The following is a 21,210-nucleotide window of genomic DNA, read 5'->3' on the forward strand; positions in this document are numbered from 1 at the left end:
TTCCTAAGTCCCATTGCAAATGGGATGGAGTAAGTATGCCAAAGAAATCTCTAACGGCATTTTCGGAGCGCTACATCTCAATGCTGAGATTAACTCTTTCTCTGCTTACTCTGAGTAGCTGGATGTTCGAAATCCCCTATAAAGAAACTACTTTCTGATCCCACCCGTCTGGAGTGCTTACATACTTATATCGAGTAACTATTTGCTTGCTATTATCAAGTCTAGCAAATGTGACTGCTGCACTTTTCGAATGTTAAAAACCTCGGCAAGAATAATGGCTTCAAAATATACGGGAACTCAGCCTTAAAACCTAGAGTCATTAAATTTTAATTAGTAGTATTGGCTTTGATCAAATGCTAAGGCCATTTTATAACCTTCATAAGTTCCTCTGTTAGGCTGTGAGAAGAAGCGTAACCAGGCTTCTTGACTCCCTAGGAAAGGACATGGTATTACCATCTCCCGACTTATTAATCTTTAAGAAGAAAAGGTCAAAACTTTGAGTGGTGATAACATCGGTTATTTTACTTTAAAATGTTCCGGATAACATAGATACAATTACTTATGTATATTAAACTTAATGTCGAATGTTTTTAGCACAATGACGTTTACTTTTAATATTGGTGTTCAGTAAAAAAATTAGAATATCATTATCCAGAAATGACTAAATAACTTATTTATTAATAATGAGAATAAGTCTGCAAAAATTCAACCTTCAATACCAATGCAATAGAGAGCTCGTTTGTGAATCAGATATTTTCAGAAACTTGAGTCTTGATAAGTCTATTCTCCATTTCATTATATTCGACATTACAGTATTCAAAAATTTTCTATCTGTATTCAAATCCTGCATTTTTTTTAGTTTTTAACGGTTTTTAAAAAATCCTTTCTAATATTTTGCTTGTCAAAACCAGTTTTAGTGGTTAAGTGTAAGAAAAAACTCCAATTACCTGTTTACTAATTGAAAGCTGGGCTTATCAATTATGATTTTGTTAATGAAAATCATTTTCTTGAAATTTATCCAATTCAAGCAATGCGGCAAAGGGTTTTCTGGGTTCTGGATATTTATATCAGGAAAATGAAATGATCTGTCAGGTATACGTTATCCCGAAACAAAAGCAACCATTAGAAACTTATCAACAAAAACCTTTGGAATTATACTCGTTAAATCTTTTTATTGGTGCTATAACTTAAGGACTTTACATTAAATAAGAAATTTCTGTCAGGAAACGTATGAAATATAATTCGAATACTTCGAAAAACCCTTCTAAGATACGCAATAAACAACAGTAATTTGTGAGAATTCTATTTCAGGGTTGTGAGCGATATTTCGAGGAACAGGAGGATTATAATTTTGCTTCCCAGCCTTTGATCATGCTTAAATCAACCTTACTAATAAATTTTAATAACCACCGTTTCCTCTGGTAAAACCTTCAAGTGGTCAAGAGTAATCGAGTGACGCATTCTCAATGAAAAGATTCGTGAGAGTAATTTTTTTACATAACCCTATGTAGCCAAGCCAAATTATAGTTGCATCACTATTTATAATTAATGTATTTCCACTGTAACATATCCCGAATCATCCATTTGATCGAAGAAACGACCCAGACCAGTCAACAAACTACTTTTTGTGAGTTAACTGTTACTCCCACATTTAATAAACTAATTCCTTAATAAACGGTGGTACAATCTTTTCATTTAAGCTAAATCCATTTAAAAAGAACGTTAGTACTGCTCAATAGAAAAAATCTGCTCAATAATGGTATTGTTATTTTTCAGTGGATATTCACAACAGGCATTGAGTGATTCCTGAAATCTTAGATTTTATTTACGTAACTTATTTAAAGATATCATAGGTACCTTAAATGTGAGAAAGGGAACTATAGATGTTTGGTGTTGTGTTCCTATCCCCAAATATTTTAATTCCTGCCTCTACGTTAATTAAAAAAATTGTGAAATGCGTAATTAATATACAAAACAATGTCATTATCCTGCGAACAAACCAAAGTAAATTGATGTTTGGGCGAAACGTCAATATTAGCCTTTTTTTTAAATGTGTCGGATTCCATCTACTCGCTACTTGAAAAAGCTTGGTCTGGGAAAAATCTTATTTCCGCTAAGATTTCTCCTCCTTTTCTCATCTCTAAAGCATTCTTGTAAGTGCCCCAGGAGGAAAAAGTTTCTGCAAAACGGGAACTCATTTTCGATGCGCGAAGCCCGGTTTAGAGGAGGGGAAGTGGGAAATGAGCTAAATCGATGGTTTCTTCAAAAGGACTTTTGTCTCGAATTTGGCACGCTGGAATGTTAGGATGCGTCCGTCTAGATCCTAGATGCTAGACCCATCTTTGGGTGCAGCAAAAGTTTTAACAAACTCTTCATTGACCCAGAAGTGGATCCATGAGGGAAGTCCAGCTCACCTTAAGACGTACTATTAAAAAATTACTCAAAAATGAGAAGAGATATTTCATATGGTGACGTCCGTTTGGATGTTTTACGCATGTATTCGTTTAGGGCCAAACTTTTCAGGTTTAGTTAAGAGCATGCATTATTTATTCATTGGGTGGTGTCCATGTTATCGTTGGTAGGCACGATTAATAGAGAGAAAAATAACAATTAAAGGATCAAAATAAGTTTAATCTCCACCATTGAAATAATTAGAAGTTATTGGATTAGGAAATATGGAAACGAACGGAAGTAGGGCGAGTCAGAAAATATGATGTTCATAGGTGACCGCTACATTTTCCGTCACGTGTGCCTCGACATTGATTACTTTTGCCAGCGGCGCTCAAGGATAGCATTTCCCAACGCCGATTGTCGTGTGTACGTTTGAAATTTATAATAGAATTGATGTAATATTCATTCTCGGCGATCTTAAATTCCCTTCCTGCTCCAGCTATTTTCATCCTATTTTGCCCATTCCTAAAGTACGAATAAACTTCTTGTTGGCCGACCAACCTATCACTACCCCTTGAAGATGTCTATATCCTTTGGATCTGACGTAATGTAGATCTGACTCCAAGTTTAAAGGTTTTATGTTGATGTTTATCGAATAAAAAACCAAGAAACAACGTTGCCTGGGTCTTCTTAGCCCATTTACATTTGCCGTTGAGACAGGATCTAATGATTAATGCAGGGCGTGCAGAAATACGAGCAATTTTACCTCTTAACGTACCGGTTAATAAATCTGTAATGAGTAGCCTCATAGTTAGGAACTCCTTTAAATTTTGTAAGGGCTTCTTAATTAGAAAAATATCTTCCGCCATTCTTTCCCTTCCATTTGCTTAACACATTAGCTCCTCTGATTAGCTCTGGATATATTGGGAGTGCTTCGAAAATAGAATTATTGTACGAAATTGTTTTTAGTATTTTCTTTGGTCCCTCGCATAAATCCAACACGTAATTAACATTTATTATATTTTTAGCTTCCTCATATAATATGCTCTCTGCCATAAACCGAATCAATGTTACGATAGATATTTTCACTTGTAAAAATAAAAATAATTCCAATTTTATTAAAAACACGATAATAGACTTTGTTCCCTCCGGAATAAAACCGCACTTTTGCGATGTTGCGTCGAGCATTAGAGACTCTATGGGATCTCTTGCGAGAATTCCTATTCGGGGTTTGCATTAGTATAATAATGAAACTTTATTAGTATTGAAAATTGTTAATTTTAATAAGTATTAAAATTGTTATTTTATTTAGATATTTTTCAGTATAATTTCAAATGCGAGTGTTACAAATGTAAAGCCTAAGTTTGTATCAGGTTAAGGAGAAAGTTCGTTCTTAGGAAGACTGTGAAATTAATTCTCTCAAATTAATTGAATAAGTTTCGATATAAATTTAACTTATCGTCACGATTTTATCAGAGCTGATAATTTTTTTTATTTTTTCTTAGTAGCAAGGCTCCAGCGACATTTGCCAAATTGGCATTACTATCTTCATCTTTCCTTCATAGTGCCCCACTTACTCTCCAGATCCAATCGGTTCCCGGAAAAAATAAAAATAGAAGGCCGAAAGGCTTCTGTGTGCCTACATGCAGTCTTCAGATAGATGGATGGAGAGAGACGGGGAGAGTGAGATTACTCCTTCCTATCATTCCCTTTCTCATCTCTAACTCTTATCTCCAAGTCTCTTTCTAGCCAATGCTTACTCACCCCAAACCCGTCTTACTCCTCCCCTATACTCTCTCCAGGGTCCCTTTCTATTCGTTGGCCTCCTTACTTACCTTTCTTCCGCCGCACTACCTCACCCCATTCCATTTCCAATGGAGTTTTCTTTAGTCTCCCCCCACCCAAACCCTTCATACTTCACCCCCCGCGCGATTTCTTTCCCCCTCCCCGTCAACTAACTCTCCTCTTCCCTTTTCCCGACCCCCGAAGTCACCTACATCACTCTTTACAACACCCTCGCCCGCACCAACACTCTGGTTCCTCCCCTTCCGTAAAAGGTTGGCGTGGGAGGAATGGAGGAATGAGGCGCGGAGGGGAGGGGAAAGAGAAGAGAGAGGTAGGGTGTTTGATCCGTGTAGAAGAGGTGAGTGTTGGGGGCTCCAGACGGGGTGAGGGTGTGTTAGAAGGGGAGAGGCGAGTGAGGCAAGGGATGCCGAAGTGGAGAAGGGATAGAGCGAGGTGGGGGAGAAGTAAGTAGATGGGGGAGTCAGTGGAAAGGTAAGGATGGGGGTCAGGGGATGGAGTTTAAGGGTCCGTGCTCTGCATCCGAAAGACAGCACAGTTGCCTCCTCTCTAACATCCATTATTCCAAGACTTCTCTTTTCTGAAACAGTGTCTTGAGATGCTCTTCAGTACTGCCACTTAGGAGATGCGCCCACGTTCTTTCCCTCCTCCTCACCCACACCCCATGTACTCCTTCCATCTCCCTCTCCTCCCTCCAATCCCCTGCCCTACACACCTCCGTCTGCCCAGCCACTTTTTTATCTACGCCACTCTTTCAGTTGGCACGCGAGAGGATTTTTTTAGATCCTAAATTGGGATTAGCAGTTACGTGTTCGAGAGGGTTCGCTTGTTAAGGGTTCAAGGAGATGCGGCGGCTCTCCTCGCTGAATGCATGCTTTTAGATTCACTTACGTACCCTAATTGACTTGATCACCTTGGGGGGTTTCCGATTCTTTCCATCACTTTGAACTGATATTGGGAAGTTTTAGGTACTTTTAAAACGACATATACTTGTGGAAAGTTGGTAAATGAAGTCGCGGATCCATGAAGAATCTTTTCATTTGGTTTTCCTTGATAGTTGTGAACAAATTGGGAAAAAAATGTGAAAGATGCCCCTTAATTTTTCATCTACATTCCGTGACTTGTCCTCTATGTAAATCAAATGATTGACTTAATATTCCAAGTTTTCCAAATACTTCACAATAATTGATGAATATGAAACTACGATATCAGTACTTGATCATTCCCATGACGAATATTCTGATTTTTTTCAATTAACTGAACGATTTTTTTTCGATACATGAACCCAAGTTTTTCATTCTATTTTCTAAAATGAGACAAAAAAATCACGATTTTTCCTCAAAGTTATTTAGGGTGCCAACTCTTGAATTTTTTCGCTAAACCACCAGCATAGTATTCACGAGGGAAAGTAAGTCAAAATGATACGTTTGTACTTGAGGTAATGAGCGAAAATTTGAAGATTTGAAATGAATCGATGATTCATCTGTTAGCATTAAGATAATATGCTCAATGTATTCTCGCTTGAGGCAACGAAACATTGATGTAATTTAGAGATCGTACAGGATAAAAAAATTTAAATGGTTTCTAGTAACCACTTGAAAAGAGACAAGAACTCATTAATTTGTGCTCATGTTCAAAATATTATTAATGAAACCATTTCTTTTATATAAGTATCAACTACTTTCGGTGTAGTAAAAAGTAAATTTATATGTATTGACCATAACGGAATTTTTTTATGATTTCAACATTAGGGCAACGACAATCATGCAAATAATGTTACGAAATTCAGTCGGTAAATACTTTCTCGGCTATAGCATTATAGCCGCCATTTAGCATTTGTAGATAATAATATAATACACACTTTTCATCATTGTACAGGTACCTGTAATACTTTTTCTACATTGTACCTGTAATATTTTTCAACGCATGAATAGGTTTCTCTTTGAAAAATGAAATTGAAACGCATTATGTAAATGGGTCGAGTACGATTCCGTGGTATTTCATTGTTGAAGCTTGCGTTAAGTCACATTAGTACTGTTCGAAGAGTTAATTTTATATACTTATGAAATAGAATGATAACGTATTGCAGTATTCAAAAGGTAAAATTATGGAATCAAAAAGTGAAGAGAGTCGTCGTATGAGGGTTTATAAAAGCGCGCGTACAGCGACTGGCTATTTATTTTGGTAAAACATTTTTTTGTATTTTTTTAATTATGCGATGAATATTCAGTTTGCATTTGTTATATGTTTCATCTCAATTCCTGTCTTACAATAAAACAAGAGAAACGCATTCTATAAAAACCTTTATTGTTGTTGGGTATATTCGGAACAAATTAAATTACCCTTGGAAGGTCTCGGGCGTACTGCTGCTTTTACGACAAACCTAGAAGATCGTTCAAAGCACTGCTGCAGAGAATAAAGTTTAAAGTCACCTACTTAAAGACGCTTTCAGATTTGCCCAACTCTTAAACGAATCAGTTTAGAATTGAGTGAGAAATTCTTCAGTGTGCCACTCTCAGTCAAGATTTGGGTAATTCCGTTTCCTAACTTTTAGTTAATCTGAGTTTCTTATTCACGGCGATTAAGTGCTATTCATTACATGAGAAATTGAGCGCCTTTCGCGATAAATGTGCTCCCTTCCCCACCTCCCCTACAAAGGAAATCGGAAGATGCAAACCCGCCAGCACAAGCCTCGCATTCAGTTGAAACTGTGGGCATAGCTTTTGTGGAGGTCCTCTTCCCCGCCTTTGTGCTCTTCCATTCATGCTCAAATTTTAGATTTAGTATCCCGTCCATTGTTTTATCTTATCCTTCCCTCTCCTTACACTAAGGAACGTCTACACTACTCATCTTGCCGCGCAACTGTTTAAATGTAAATGCAAAGTCGTTTTATAACTCCCAAGAACCCACTTAAACGAAAAATGTCAAAATTTTTACGCAAAAAGCAAAGGAATTTTCATTGCTGATAAATTCTTGCGGTAGCTGTAAAATTTGAAGATGGTAGTAATTCACTTGGAAAATGAGTGCTTTTATAGTCAAATTACAGAAAAGTAAACATACGAGTACATATCCTGCTTTCTAAAAATAAAAGGCATATCATCCTTCTTTCTGCATGAAGCATAGCTTTCTTTATAAGAAAGTAAGTGATGAAACGTCTTGAGCAGCTCGTGTCTTCTAAGGCAACCTCAGTGGAACTAAAATGAATTTGAAAATGTTTGATCTGAGGATCCACCCTTTTCAGCGGGTAATTTAATAGTTTTTAAATGCGAGTTGAAATTGTTGCCAGATATTGGATTAGATAAATGGTCCTTCGGAAGAATTTAGCGTACCAAATCATAGTGTAAATCGATATTAGTGCAATTATTTAGCCGGCAGTACCACATACTATTATCAATAGGCATATTAAGAAAGTGGTATGAATACAAATTTAACTCTAAGTAGTAAATTAGGTTTATTTTCAATGACTGCCACCGAAATGCCTTGCTAGTGACAATGTTACCCACATGATTTGATATTAACCTTTCACTTATCATTAGATGTACCATACATCACCATCTGTCGTAGGAGGCTTCCAACGGGAAGAGGTTTTTGTCTCCAATAAGTAACCTGTTCCACCTTCACTCTGACAACAACCTGAGGGGATCGGGATGGTGCGGTGGCTTACGTAAAGGCTTTCCACCGAGGGCCCGGGTTCAAATCCTGGAGACAAATATTTTTCAGTGGTATCCCATTCCCTACTTGAGGTGCTTGTGGAGAGCACTTCGAGTGAATACGACGTCCGTCGGATGGGACGTTAAACTGCGGACCTCTTGGCGCCTTTCGACTACAGTAGGCTAATGCCGAGGGTTTCTTTCCACCCTTCCTTTCCCATCCATCCCTAATGGCGCAAATGACCGTAGCTGTCGGTCGCCTCCCATAAAAACTACTACTACTAGCGACAACCTGTGATCTGTAATCAACTAGAAAGTGTTTGCATTTCTCAATTTTGCTGTCAGGTGCAAAGGAAATGCCACGGAGAAACCCCAAAATGCTGTGCAGACCTTGATTGATTTCGAGATTAAAATACCTATATATGATATTATGGCCATGGGAAATTTCTTCTTTTAGGTATGAAACCCTGAATATTTCAAATACGCATATGATTTGTTCTGTTTATACTTCGAACGCTCGGGAATTTCAGTAAAGCGGCACACTTCTTGCATTTTATAGATTACCAAACGACGATATTAACGCATTATTATCCACAGGGAAAAGAATGGATGGCACAAAGAAAACAAATTTGTTTGCATGGGTATCTAGGAGTGTACCTCGTCCAATTATCACGTTGCTATTTACTTCCAAGTTAATTATCAAAATAAATGGAAGGAAAAATTAAATAAAATAAAAAATGCCTATATTTTGTAGTTTTGACCATATAGATACTTATAGATGGGGAATGCATAATAAGAATGACTTCTGCGGAATAAACGATGCGAAAAACGACGTAGGTTTTTGAAATCTGTACCAAATTACGAAAATGATAAGATCAGAATGATCATTTCGGTTAGTGTAACTCGAATTCACCGTTGCATAATAATAGTCGAATATTCTAATAAATTCTGCGTTTAATTAATTCAGAAGTGGGAACGGGGCGAGTTCAAGGAGACCGAAGTGTTATTCACGGCGAGTCACCTTTTCCAATTCCTTCGCTAACACCCCCGCGAAATTGCCGCGTAACTCAAGCTTTGTACGTGCTCCCACTCGTGCCATTTATCACGAAGGATTAGGCGAGACATTGGAGGCGCCGTTGGTGACGAAATAACATCGCTACCAAAGAAAATCACAACCCTCTCCCCTGTGATCCTTAGTCTGATTACTTTTCTTGGAATCCCCAAATTCAAATAAGTCACTGGACGGGCAACACTGCGCCATATTGTCTTCGTGGTCACCTCTTATATGCCATCCTTTCCGATCTTTTCAATTGTATTTTGGATTGTATTCGCGCCTGCCGGCATGGTCCATTCCTAGTGACGGCGGTTCCCCAGGTGACGAAGACGGTTGGAGCGGTGGCTGCGGGCACGAAGTGTACCAGGCTTCTGGTCGTGGCTCATGTTGGCGCCAACAATGTCGTCGGCCGTGGATCGGAAGAGATTCTTTATTCCCTCAGGGTAATGAACTCGGAAGTGAAGCGAGCGAGTGGTGTCGGGGTGGTTGCTGTGACGGTCTCGACCTGCAGCCTTGTCCGAGGATTGATCGTGGACATCTGGTTGGGAGCCGAGTGGAATGCATCAATCAAAGGTTGCGTGCTTTCTGCAGGAATATCGAGGCGTCCTTCGTCGACCTTGATCCGGCGATCCAATCATGTAGAACCCCCTGAACCGTTCTGGTGTTCACTAAACGTCTGAGGCCGCCAGGTGCGTAGCGGATAGGATATTGGAGCACTGCAGGGCTCTTTTAGATTAATGTATAGATCAATTAGTGGGCCTCTTAAAGTCTTCTGTGCCAAATAATAAAGCTTTAAATCAAGTGAGGTTCAGTTCTAGCCATACTAGTTCATGAAACACGAATCAGATAGTAGCGAACGGAAAATTTTACAAGGGATTCAATATTAAGAAGAAGACGATCCTCGTTAAAAATTCAAAAAACCGTAATTTCAAGGGTACATTATCTGCATTGGCAGTAAATTGCCGATGTGAAAGAAACAAAGCCGCAGAATGTCATGACCTTATTCAAACCACAGGCGCAGAGCGTTTGGTGCTCATTTAAAAGCCCTCAATCCAAAATAATTTATGCATGCGCATTTGACAGACTCCCAGTCGAGGGAGGCCAATTCAATACTAGAATTAGATCAGCAAATCCAAGTTTTTTATCCCACGCAACGATCACGACGTTATAATCGGTGGCGATTTCAATGTCCCATCTATTGACTGGAGCTCGTGTAGTTTTAAAAAGTGCGGTGAAGACAAATATCTGCGAATCGCTATTGAATTCTTTTAAATTGAACTCCTTGCGTCTAATTGTCACTTCACCAAATAAGGTTGACGATGATATATATATAGAAACTCTAAAAGGAATTAGTGACCACAGGTCAGTAAATGCTAAGTTTTCGCTACATGGGGTCCGGAATAAGAATCCTAAAAGGAAATTTTACATATTTAAAGAAGGGGACTACAATGGCCTAAAGTGCGCGCTAAAGAATCAATTTGCAAGTTTTAACAAAGATAGTTAACACCGAAATACTGAGCTTACGAGGAATCACTTCCTTGAGATCAAGCAGTCAGCAAATCCATTCCCAGTAAATTTATAAAAGACAACACGGAACCTAGATGGTACAACGGGGATGTTTGAAAAGCATTGCGACGTTACAGGCTATGCACGCCAAGATGAAAAATATCAGGGATGATATCTCTAGCGACAAAAAGGATAAGATAACTCATGATTACAAGATATCAAGGGCGAATGCCAAGAATGAATTTCGGATAGTGTTAAGGGAATTCAAAAGGAAAAGGTTAGATTTTTTGGAAAATTTTTTGAAATTTTTTTTTTGAAAATTTGGAAGAGAATCCAAAAGCATTTTGGTCATAAGGCATAAGTCCAGGGAAATAAGTAAACTGTTAATTCACCTCTTTTATTCCTATTTTACGTTAACGACATTGACTCCGTAGTCACTAGTCAAGATACGTTTATTTGCCGATGATGCAGTGGTTTACCGTGATATCCGTGATCCTGAGGACACAGGAGCTTTTTCAGATGGTCTTAATGCTATAAAATGCTGGTACGACTCTTGGAAATTAGAATTGAACTTAAAAAAGTGCATAAGCATAATTTTTTGGAAAAAGAGCAATTCCAATTCGAATTCCTACTGCATTAGGATCGCCGAAATGGAATGTATAGACTCAATGAAATACATAGGCGTTACCCTCACTCACGACCTTTCCTGGGTGAAACACATACGGGGAATATATGGACAAGCTAACAAAGTTTTAGGATTTTTTGGAAGGATACTGGGTAAATTTGATGTGAAGTTCAAAGAGAAATGTTATTTTTCACCCTTTAGGCCTCATTGAAAATATGCTGCAAATATATGGGATCCTCACGAAGTCAGATTAATTGCCGAATTGGATCTTGTGCAGCGTACTGGAGCTACATATGTAAAACGTTGTTATGAGAAACTTAGTAGCGTATCCAAAATATTAGAGCAGATAGGCTGGGAATCACTCACTTAGCGAAGGTTAAATTTCAATTGAAGCTCTTACATAAATTGGAAGGAGGTCTCTTTAGCAGTGATGTTGAAAATGTATTATTACTCCCATGGTACTACGGTAGGAGAAATCATGCTAGTACAATAAGAGAGATTAAGTGTAGGAGAGATAGACTCAAGAGTTAATTTTTTCCACGAAATATAAGGGATCATAATAACATTGTTCGACCGCGGTAGGGTCAAGTTCGGGTAAAATTAGTCTGGTGTATATTCACCCCCTGCCACACGCCCTAGCGGTGGCTTGCAGGGTATATACGAATACAATAAATAAATAATGATGCTTATACCCCTTGACGTTGATTGAGACTAATGGCTGCACACCTATTCTGTCTGTCCCTTTCCATTCTCTTAACTTTCTCGTCGATTCCAGCGGAAAGAATATCCATTTCGATGCCGTCGCCTCGGCGTGAGAATTGTCCGCTTTGCTTCCGGTGCGATGAGCGAGACGTGGGAACGTGCAAGGTATTACCGTAAAAATATATAATCATCATCGGTATTACTAAACCAGAACGCTTGCGTATTTCTTGCTTAGATGCGGGTATAGAACCGGAAAGTAATTTATTATTTTTCTTCTTACTGACGCCCTAATTATCGTTTCTATATTTGGTGAGGGCTGAATTTATCATTGCGCTTTTTCTGGGTACTTAGAATCCTGCTTTCACGTTGAAGATTTCCCTGAATCTTAGGGGGCCGATGAAATGGATGGAGTGGTGGCAAAGCATTAAGGGTCTTTACTTTATCCCCTTGAGGCCTCCTGAGAGTGGCGATGATTTGTCGATTTAGTCGACCCTTCCTCCCTCCGAAAGAAATCATTAGATCCAACGGTGGCAGCGCTGGGCTCAAGTACTGCAGTTAAAGATGTATATTTTTGGAAAGGCCTTAAATGGTCCATTTACTGATTCTACTGACAGACCTTAATCTGGTGATGGGATTTGAGTGGCTCCCTCTGTTTTATCGGAGCCTCGACTGAAGGAGATTTACTAGCCTACGTTCATATTCCATTTAAGATCCTTCCAATATTTCGACTGAGCGAACTAGTTAAGTATATTCAGCAAGGTATACCTAATACCAGTCTCGTTAAGTAAGGCTTTCGGGATATAACACCGATTGGAGCTACTTTAGTGACAATTTTACAACCTTCCAACAAAATATACACCCAGCGGAATTATCAGATCACAGTGACTCCACAGGACGCCGTACTTTACCCAGGGAACTTTGAAGCTACATCTTTCATTTCGATATTTCGTGCAAATATTTCCTCGATGAGTTCGGCTACTTTGGTATCTTATCATTTAGTGTGAGTCAATTCGGATTATAACAAGTCCCTATAAATTGCTTCAATGGTTTTACAATAGGCTTAAAGTTTTTTTCCCGTCGTCCGATTCATCGCGTGTTCACTTTTTAAACAGATCACCTAATTTAAAACAATATAAGACTGCTATATAGCTATTATGATGTCATAAATGCAATTAAAACATACTAGATAAGTTTCGACTATATCTGCTTTATTATTAGAATCCACAGATTTTCTAGTACGCATGCTGAAATTTTCTTCTTCAACACTTTCCCCTTCTTCGTGACAATTTGGATAAAATGCTTGAACACTGTCAATGTAAAATTGTACAATGAAAGAAAGTTTGCCACTTACTTGATTTTCTCTGTAGAAATTAACTTCCCGGTAATTTTTAAATAAAAAATTATTTTCAAAGAAGCAATCTCATCTGGAATATAGGTTTAAGACAACAGTTTTCACGATTAGATGACCAATCTTGTGCTGCTTATTTATGCATGGAGTTTTAAATTAAAATTTGAAGAGACCATCCAATGACTTTAAGAATGCTTGATGAAACTAATTAATGGGACCCTTTGGAATTCGTAAAATATTAAAACGTAAACTTGCCTGAAATGCTATCCCATTCCTTAATTCAGATATGCACAGTACAACAAGCCGAACTCCAGTATGAGCTTTAAATGTAATTTTGGCTCTAGCTACTTATTTACCGATTTGTTCAAGAAGTATGCTTTTATTGAGTTGTGCGTCAAAAGGGACAGATACAGCTCAATATTATAAATTTCAAACCGCCAAAAGGTTGTAAATAACCAAAGTTAAATCTCCGCTCTGGTGTCCGTTTTTCATTCTATCTCCAATAGTGAAATATCAACTCACTGCTTTGCAGTCTACTAGTCTCGAGTCACGCACATATGCTTTAGTTGCAAAGCAGACCACAGAAAGGAAAGAACTGGAGGATTTTTCTAACAATTTATTTTAAGGCAGTTTTTTTCAGGTGGAAATTGATCTAAGATCGAAAAACTAGCGCGTTTTGATGTAAACTGTTAGCGTAATTCTTAACGCATTGTTAAGTTTCAGCAAAAGTTTGATAAAGAGCCAGAGAAGAAAAAAGAAATATCTCTCTGTTGCGGAAGCAAAGTAATCTATTTTAAAAATCGATTAGTGGTATAATTTTAATATTTCAGGGAAAAAATGTACCAGGGTAAGTGTGCGAGGAGTGGGGATAGATTTATTCGGTGGTGATGGCTCCAACCGCCGATTCAATTTCTGGGGAAGACCTTGCTTCCGTTCCTTCCACTTCGGAAGTACGGAGGAGCGTCCATTGAGTTCGTCAAGCTGTCTTCTTGAGGCACATTTCCTTCCATTATTCCGCTATGTTATTATTTCGAATGCTTGCTGCCGTTTCTATTGAATTTGGAATGACGTAATTGAAATGTTATCCACCTTATTTCTTCAGGATTAAAAAAAAATCGCGTTTATCAAGATTAGACGGGACAAGCTTCTCGGAACAAGCAACAAGGGACTTGGAAATTTCAAGTGCAAATAATCAAGGTGCGCAGACGCCCTCAGCGTCAATATCGCTTCAATTCCCGTCGAGCTTGGAATGACCGCTAAGGCAAAACGTCGGATCTCTCTGAATTGGGTCACCCAGTATTGCCTCCGTTCATTATTCAAATTGCGGAGGAAACCCGTCCCATCCACTCACATGTCGTTATCACGTAAGTCGAACCCACGGAATCCGTCTGCTTCCGCGGGACTCGGATGAAGTGGCCTCTTAATAGTTGTAACAGCCACGAACTTGTGAGAGTTGGAGCACGGTCATTTCCCAGACCAGGCGACCTTAAACACCGTCGGAGGCAGGTGGGAGAGGGGGTATCATTGCCGTCTCACGATCATTGTTGCGGAGGAGCGCTCGAAACGCCTTGGGGAGGGGGAGACCTTTAACGCCCCTCTCCTTCCCACACCTTCAGCGAGGGTGGACGGGGGTGAAAACAGAGAGAGAGAGAGAGCAAGGTGGGAGCGAATATACGGAGGCAGATTGGAGGGGAGGAATCAGAGAAAAAAACAACTAAGACGAAAACTGGGCGACCCACTCACCGCTTCGGAATTCACCGTTAACCAAGCGACCCGTTAAGAGAGGGGTGAAAGTTTTTCGAAGGCTTGAGCGAGGCCTTACACGATAAAAAGTCGGCCTCGTTAAAATGATAAATAAGCCTCGGCTCCATCCAGTGACTCTGTGATAAAGGCGGAATGAAGGGACACGTATACGATGGGAAAAATAAGATGAAGGAAGGCGGGAAGGAGAAAGTGAGTCGAAGGAGGAAAAACACAATCCATGGATCTAAATTATTGAGCTATTTCTCTTTATATATGTGAATCAGTCGAGGAATCAGATTTGATGGAGAGAGAAAATTTTCTGCGGGTTGTGTCTGGTTCTCTTTATTTTACAGAATAGCTTTCCTAGGATTTTGTTTGCGAGGGTGGGATGAGTGGAGAGAACGGTGCATCCAACAAGTAGCCATCTCCATTTCCTAACGTGAGCGGACGGAGACGCACACACCCACATAAATCCCTCATTATTTCATTTCGCAAGGGCGAGTGGTCCAAACGATTTGAATCAGGGGCGGTCGAGCTGTCCTCCTCAAGCACGAATCGGGAGAGATAATAGCCAATCTTTCTTCTTCGCACACCGACGCAAACCTATTAATTTGTTTTTACCCCTAGGGCCCTTCACGATAACCCCGGCGATTGAGAATAATCAAGTTCTTCGGTATCTACTTCGTTTTGTCAAGGATATCATATTAATCCACGGAATATGTAGCTTTTTCTTACTAATTCGAACATTTTTCCTATCATACATCAACCGATTTAAAAATTATGTTTTCCTGATTATCAAATATAAAATATTCCCCAATTGATCGATCTCCAGCTATCTCGACGAACGAGAGAGCTGGAGGCCAGCACTCTATCTTAGGCATGTCTATGCTCCGAGAAAATATTTTTGGAGCAAGAAGAGCTGACTTCACTAAATTGGAGCCAACAAATCTTTGTAAAAAATTTGATTTTATCTTTTTTGAAATAATCGAACTTTCGGCAGAACTTTGGGTTCCGTGGGTAGAGCGTTGGACTGCTGACCAGAGGGTCCAGGGTTCGATTACCGGGCAAGGCAATCTGGGCACCTGCAGCTCCACCCAAGCTAAAGTGATTTTTCGGGTACCAGGTCTTCCTGGGAAACCATAACCGGCACAGGGAAAGGAACTGGCCCCCCTACCCTGATGTGTGAATTTTCACACGCCGTATAGGGTAGTACTTAGTACTGGGTACTGGGTGAACTCTACCATCACCCACTAAAACCGACCTTCGGGTTGATTACTGTGTTAATGGTTTTTTTATTTGGGTTCCGATCAGTGCTTAGGAGAAATGGTGCGAACGTTGAAAAGTGTTTTAGCTGCACGGGAACGCCTTAATGGCTGGTTTATTTAATTTAGAAACTTCGCCTTGATAAGCTACGGACTAAACGCACACTAATATCCTATTTCTAAACTGCTGGCATTTCTTGAGAAATGGAACGCAAACGAACAATGCCTGCGTGCCGCAGAGCTGGACGACAAAATTATTGCGGGTCGCTCACCCGGATAACGAAATGCGGTAGGTGTTTTTATTCGCAGGCAGAGTACACAAAATTTGATATGATTCCCTAATATGATATTATTTGGCTGCTTTTCGATTAAGACTTCTGCTGGAACTATGAAGAAAGCGTTGGCTGATCACTGACGCAACCTCATTGTGCAATTCAGGGAAATTGCCGGCCTGTGCACGCGCTTGGGCGCCACATAGCGGAGAGAAAGGAAGAAGTAGAGTGAACAGGACAGTGAGAGAGAGGGAATAGAGAGAAAGGAGAGATACGCAATCCGATTCGTGGGGGTGTGTGCTGTCGGGATTGCGCTCCCTCCAACGATGCCACGTCCCAACATTGTCCGCCGCCCTTTCGTGGGTGTACGAGTGTGTTCAGCAAAGCGGGGCCGTCGTTAATCTACGGCCGACGGTTCAGTTGAAAAATAAGAGGTTTTGAAAGAAGGGGGAGGCAGGAAAGGAGGATGATTCCTGCGGGAGACGAGGGAGAATTCTCGAGAGAGCATCTAGAACGGTGAGAGACAAATCGGTCGTCAAGATGAGAGAGATCTGTAAAAGGCTGTGGCCTTTTAAAGATGAGTGGAGGGGGGTATAAATGGATCACATGTACGCGCATTGCCCTTGCCGCGGCAGCAAAACACTTCATCCACTCCGTGACCTATTCATTCCCTCGAGACTCGCCTCAGAATGCCTGGCCGAACTTAATTCTAAGCGTGGGAGACGAGGAGCAGACGGGAGACAGGTCTTTTTCGCGCGTTATTTTTTTCATTCCGCGGAGGCATTCCGGATGTGAGCGTGCCTCCGTAAATGGCCACGTGCCACGTACACAAACTAGTGGATAGACGGTTCCCTGTAATGCCCATAATTTCACTTGTCGAAACAATTCTTCGCTCAAGGGGTGGGAAGTGTGGGGTGTAGAGCGACGACTTTCGGCTTTCTATTCGTGCTGTCCAGCGCGCTGGGATTTACAGGAGGGGAGGGGTGAATTTAAATCGAAAGAGATTAGGACCCGAAACCGTTGATCGAGACAATCTTACGTAATAGCTGCTGTAGCAAACACAGCTGACGTGGATAAAAACTCGAATTATCACCCGACGGAAACTTTCTCCGAGATATGTGGCTCAAGAAAATGAAATTTTGCTTAGCGAGCGACGAGTCGAGCCGAGATTAGTGACACACACTACTTTCATGTCAAAAAAGAGGAAGAATTTGGCGTGGAAGTCGTCCTGGAGAACTAATATCACTTCACTTGGAACGCTACTCAGCCCCTGGTGCTTCTCAAGGAAAACGTACGCATACAAATCGTTTCGTGGGTACAGTATCGGAGGCTAAGGGTTTCGTATCCCTTCTTCCGTCACTGGCGTGAACCTCACCTGGAATCGAACTTGGTCCCGTCCTGCAGCGTGCCGGTGTAGTGCATCGTGAGCATGTCGCCGTTCTTGGTCTTCTGGTCGCACCCATCCGGAACGGTCAAGACCTCGATCTTCAGCTCTTCCTTAGCATCCACAGAGGACAGCAGTACGACGGCTAACACCGCAGCAACCTCCAGGCAACTCGCAATGACGCCCCTCGATTTCATCTTAGCACGACTTTAAATAAACTTGCGTATATAAAAGTCTCTTTGTTCACAGTCTATCCCCTTATCCTTGAATTGTTATCAGACAGCCTCCAACCAGATTCGACTGGACGTTAAATTTTCAACTTTCGCGAGAATTCCCTTCGGTGCGTCGTTCAAGCACGTGCCTTGCCTCCGTCTCTTCCGAAACGCTGCTTGACTCTCGCAATGCCCCGTGGCTACTGCTAGAGTCGACTCGAGTGTATCGCCGAGTATTCATTCCCTACCCACCACTCTCCCTCCTCCCCTCCCCCTCCCGTCTCTCCCTCCTGCGCGCAGGCCACGTAGAATGCTGCGCGCCCCATCCCCTTCTCCTTCCGCTCAACTCTCTCTCTCTCTCTCCACATCCCCCTACCCTCATTCTTTCCTTTCCCTCCCTAGTCCACCTCTTTCGGCTCTGGACGCCGCTCTCTTCTCCTCGTCTTTCCTCTCCTTCGCTCGATCACAGCTCTTCCAAGAGTGCCATATCGACTGGCCTCTCATTCACTCTCGTCTTCTAGGTGCCTCACTGCTCCACCTTTCACGGCTCCCCTCATGTCCTAACATCCACCGGATAACATCCTCTTCCTCAAACACTCAGCGTCTTCCCACTCCAAGGCCTTCGTTCTTCTGACGTGAGCAGCAATGTCCTTTAGTGGAAAGTTAAGTTGACTTGGGTTTCTGGGGTGACGAAGAGAGAATAAAGCCATGGTAACCACACACCTATGTGCGCCTTCTACTTTTATTCGGTGAGACTAAATACTCGCACAAATCTCATTGCTTATGATTTTCTGAGAAAAAGTTTGGGAGGAGTAGTTTGGGTGTTTCGAGGATATTACGACGGCGTGAAAGTTGCCCGAACTTTTTCGAGATTTTTATTTACTGAACGCAAGGTCATTATGGGCTGACCAAAGAGCTTGACAACACCGTCTTGGGATGAATACTCGGGTGTTTTTCGATCCGTACTATTCGACCTATTATTTCTTTTCTTACCCATGGTATTGGGGGCATTGAATTCCATCCATTTTATGCGTCGGAATATTTGCAAAAACATAGTTCAGGACGCGTGTTTATAAGAAAATAATCCTGTATAATCTAGATTAAGCAATGGCACCATATTTTCTAAAAGGTTTTAAGGGTTAACATATGCTGTTGAGTTGTGCCATGTACATTGAAAAATGGAGCCACTTACCTATTATACACGTATTTGTCTCAAGGAGAATCAGGCATACATAGAAATGATCCATCTTACCCGAAATCAAATCGTTAAACAAAAGATATAAGGTTTATGGGGCATCTAAGAACATCGATAAGGGCTAGATCCTCTTGCGTGTTCAGGTTATTGAGTTAATAAGGGTTTTGGCTTGATGATGGTAAATCATTGAATTTAAGTTACACCAAACACCTTCTGGTTGGAATAAATGAATAAAAGAGACATATATCGCTTTTAAACCTTTTATTCATCTAAGCGTCAATTAAATCTCTAAATTCTCATTTCTAAACCTGTTTCTGTGTTGATGTTTTATTTGATAACCTCCTGCAAGGAGTTTTCGTGCATTTAGCTTAAGGCTTTTAAATTCGCTTCCATCCTCGGCTAATGCGCAATTAATTTGTCTATCCGGTTACATATTCACCGGATATCTCAGTATAATTTAGCTTTTGACAAATGTAACACCAGCAATTTGTCAGCGCATGACATTTTTTGACGTCGGTTGCTCTTAACTGTTATTCCGTGACAAATATTCTTTGGATAGTTAACGAATACCAAGGGTAGGTGGTAGTTCGAAATTTTCGCGAAATTAAGTCGTTGATGAGTTCAGCGCATTCGCTACAGCGTGGAGGTCAGCCATTGGTCCACGTAGAAATGTCGCGCTTGGAGCATTGCCCGTCGAAGGAAAGAATGGGTATCATCACGGCCAGTGTACTCCATTCAGTTCTTATTGTCCGAAAATATTTCACTTTTGTAGCTCGGCGAATAAATAGAAAGTGGGACAGCATCTTTCCTCTTTGTTTATTACTGGTCTCACCTGTTTGACGGGCAAAATTAGTGAAATCGAGAGGTACAGATGGCAAGCAGTATGGTAAAAGCGCAGGGTTGTGGAAAACATGAACGTCAACCTAATCACTATGTGCAAAATCGGATTGAGATGTAGATTTTTTTAAGAGTATAACATATATACTGATATTGTTTGGACGGACATCTGGAAACGTAACCCTTCATTTCAAATAGTACTGAAATCTTTTTAATCACCCTGTGTCATTAAATACGCTAAAGACGGGTTTTACATTACTTAAATGGTGAAATACAAGTCAAGTGTCTGTATCTCTACTTTTTCAGTACACAAGGTGTTGTAGAAGTCATGATTGGATCCTTTAATAAGCTTATATTTATTTATTTCTATAGATAAGTCTTATCAATATCTCTTTGGCCAAACACGCTTATTCGATAGTGTAGACACGCTTCAAATTCAAAGAACCCTCTTTTTTTACTTTAAAATAGCCTCAGTTTTGCTTTTCTCCGCTTCGTTTCCTGATCAGTGGTAAATCTCTCCTTGTCCTTGCCCCGAGTGCAATCTCTTTCGATTATCACCCCTATCTTGATCGCGGCCCAAGTTTTCATCCGCCGTGGGTGACTCTGGATGGCCAGGTGCACCTTCTTCTCATAGGTCATGTTGCTTGGTCATCGCGTGCGCGCATTTTCTCCCTTGGAAAGCGTTCCGTGAAACCATTATAGCACCGAATGAAAGTGTCCTTTTTTATAATGTGTCAAAATTACAGGTGCAAAGGACTCCGTTGACAGAAAAAACAATCCATACACTAAACTAATTTTTACGTAATTGATTCATGATAGAGTGAGAGGAAGTTCATATTTTACGAGTAAAAAAAGAGCGAGATATAGAAACATCCGATGCCTAACGTCTGAGAACATTTTACGCATTTAGTAGGTATGTTACAATAACCTTAAGCAACAATTCATGAGTAGAATTCCATCTTTTCCAACTCTTTCCCTTAGACCTTTCGTCCTCCGAGTTCTGGCAAAATAAAAACTTCTTGATACAATTGTGCATACATTATTACCACGTTCGTCTAAAATGAGTGGGCATGCCTCCCCGATCACTGGAAATTCTCTGTGACTTGTGATTATCATGATACGGCGCTGTAAATTCATGCGGCCGTGAGTATTCAAAATGGACGAAGTGTGTCCGCAAATTTTGAATACAATAGAGTGGAATTACAGAGTATTTTGGATTTCCATTT

At 40.5% G+C, this 21,210-nt stretch overlaps 1 protein-coding gene across 1 annotated transcript in view; it reads right to left on the reverse strand.

The window, feature by feature from the left end:
* Window positions 1–18,152, reverse strand: part of Fkbp14 (peptidyl-prolyl cis-trans isomerase Fkb14) — a 77,219-nt gene extending 59,067 nt beyond the window's left edge. Inside the window, exon 1 of the mRNA XM_071587425.1 lies at window positions 17,732–18,152. Within this exon, the coding sequence (XP_071443526.1) occupies window positions 17,732–17,937 (206 nt within the window). The 5' untranslated portion in view covers window positions 17,938–18,152. The remainder of the gene's footprint in view (window positions 1–17,731) is intronic.
* Between the last annotated feature and the right edge of the window lie 3,058 nt (window positions 18,153–21,210).

This window comes from Hetaerina americana, unplaced genomic scaffold (assembly GCF_022747635.1).
Source record: "Hetaerina americana unplaced genomic scaffold, ioHetAmer1.1.p SCAF_3, whole genome shotgun sequence".
In the NCBI taxonomy this organism is placed as follows: Eukaryota; Metazoa; Arthropoda; class Insecta; order Odonata; family Calopterygidae; genus Hetaerina; species Hetaerina americana.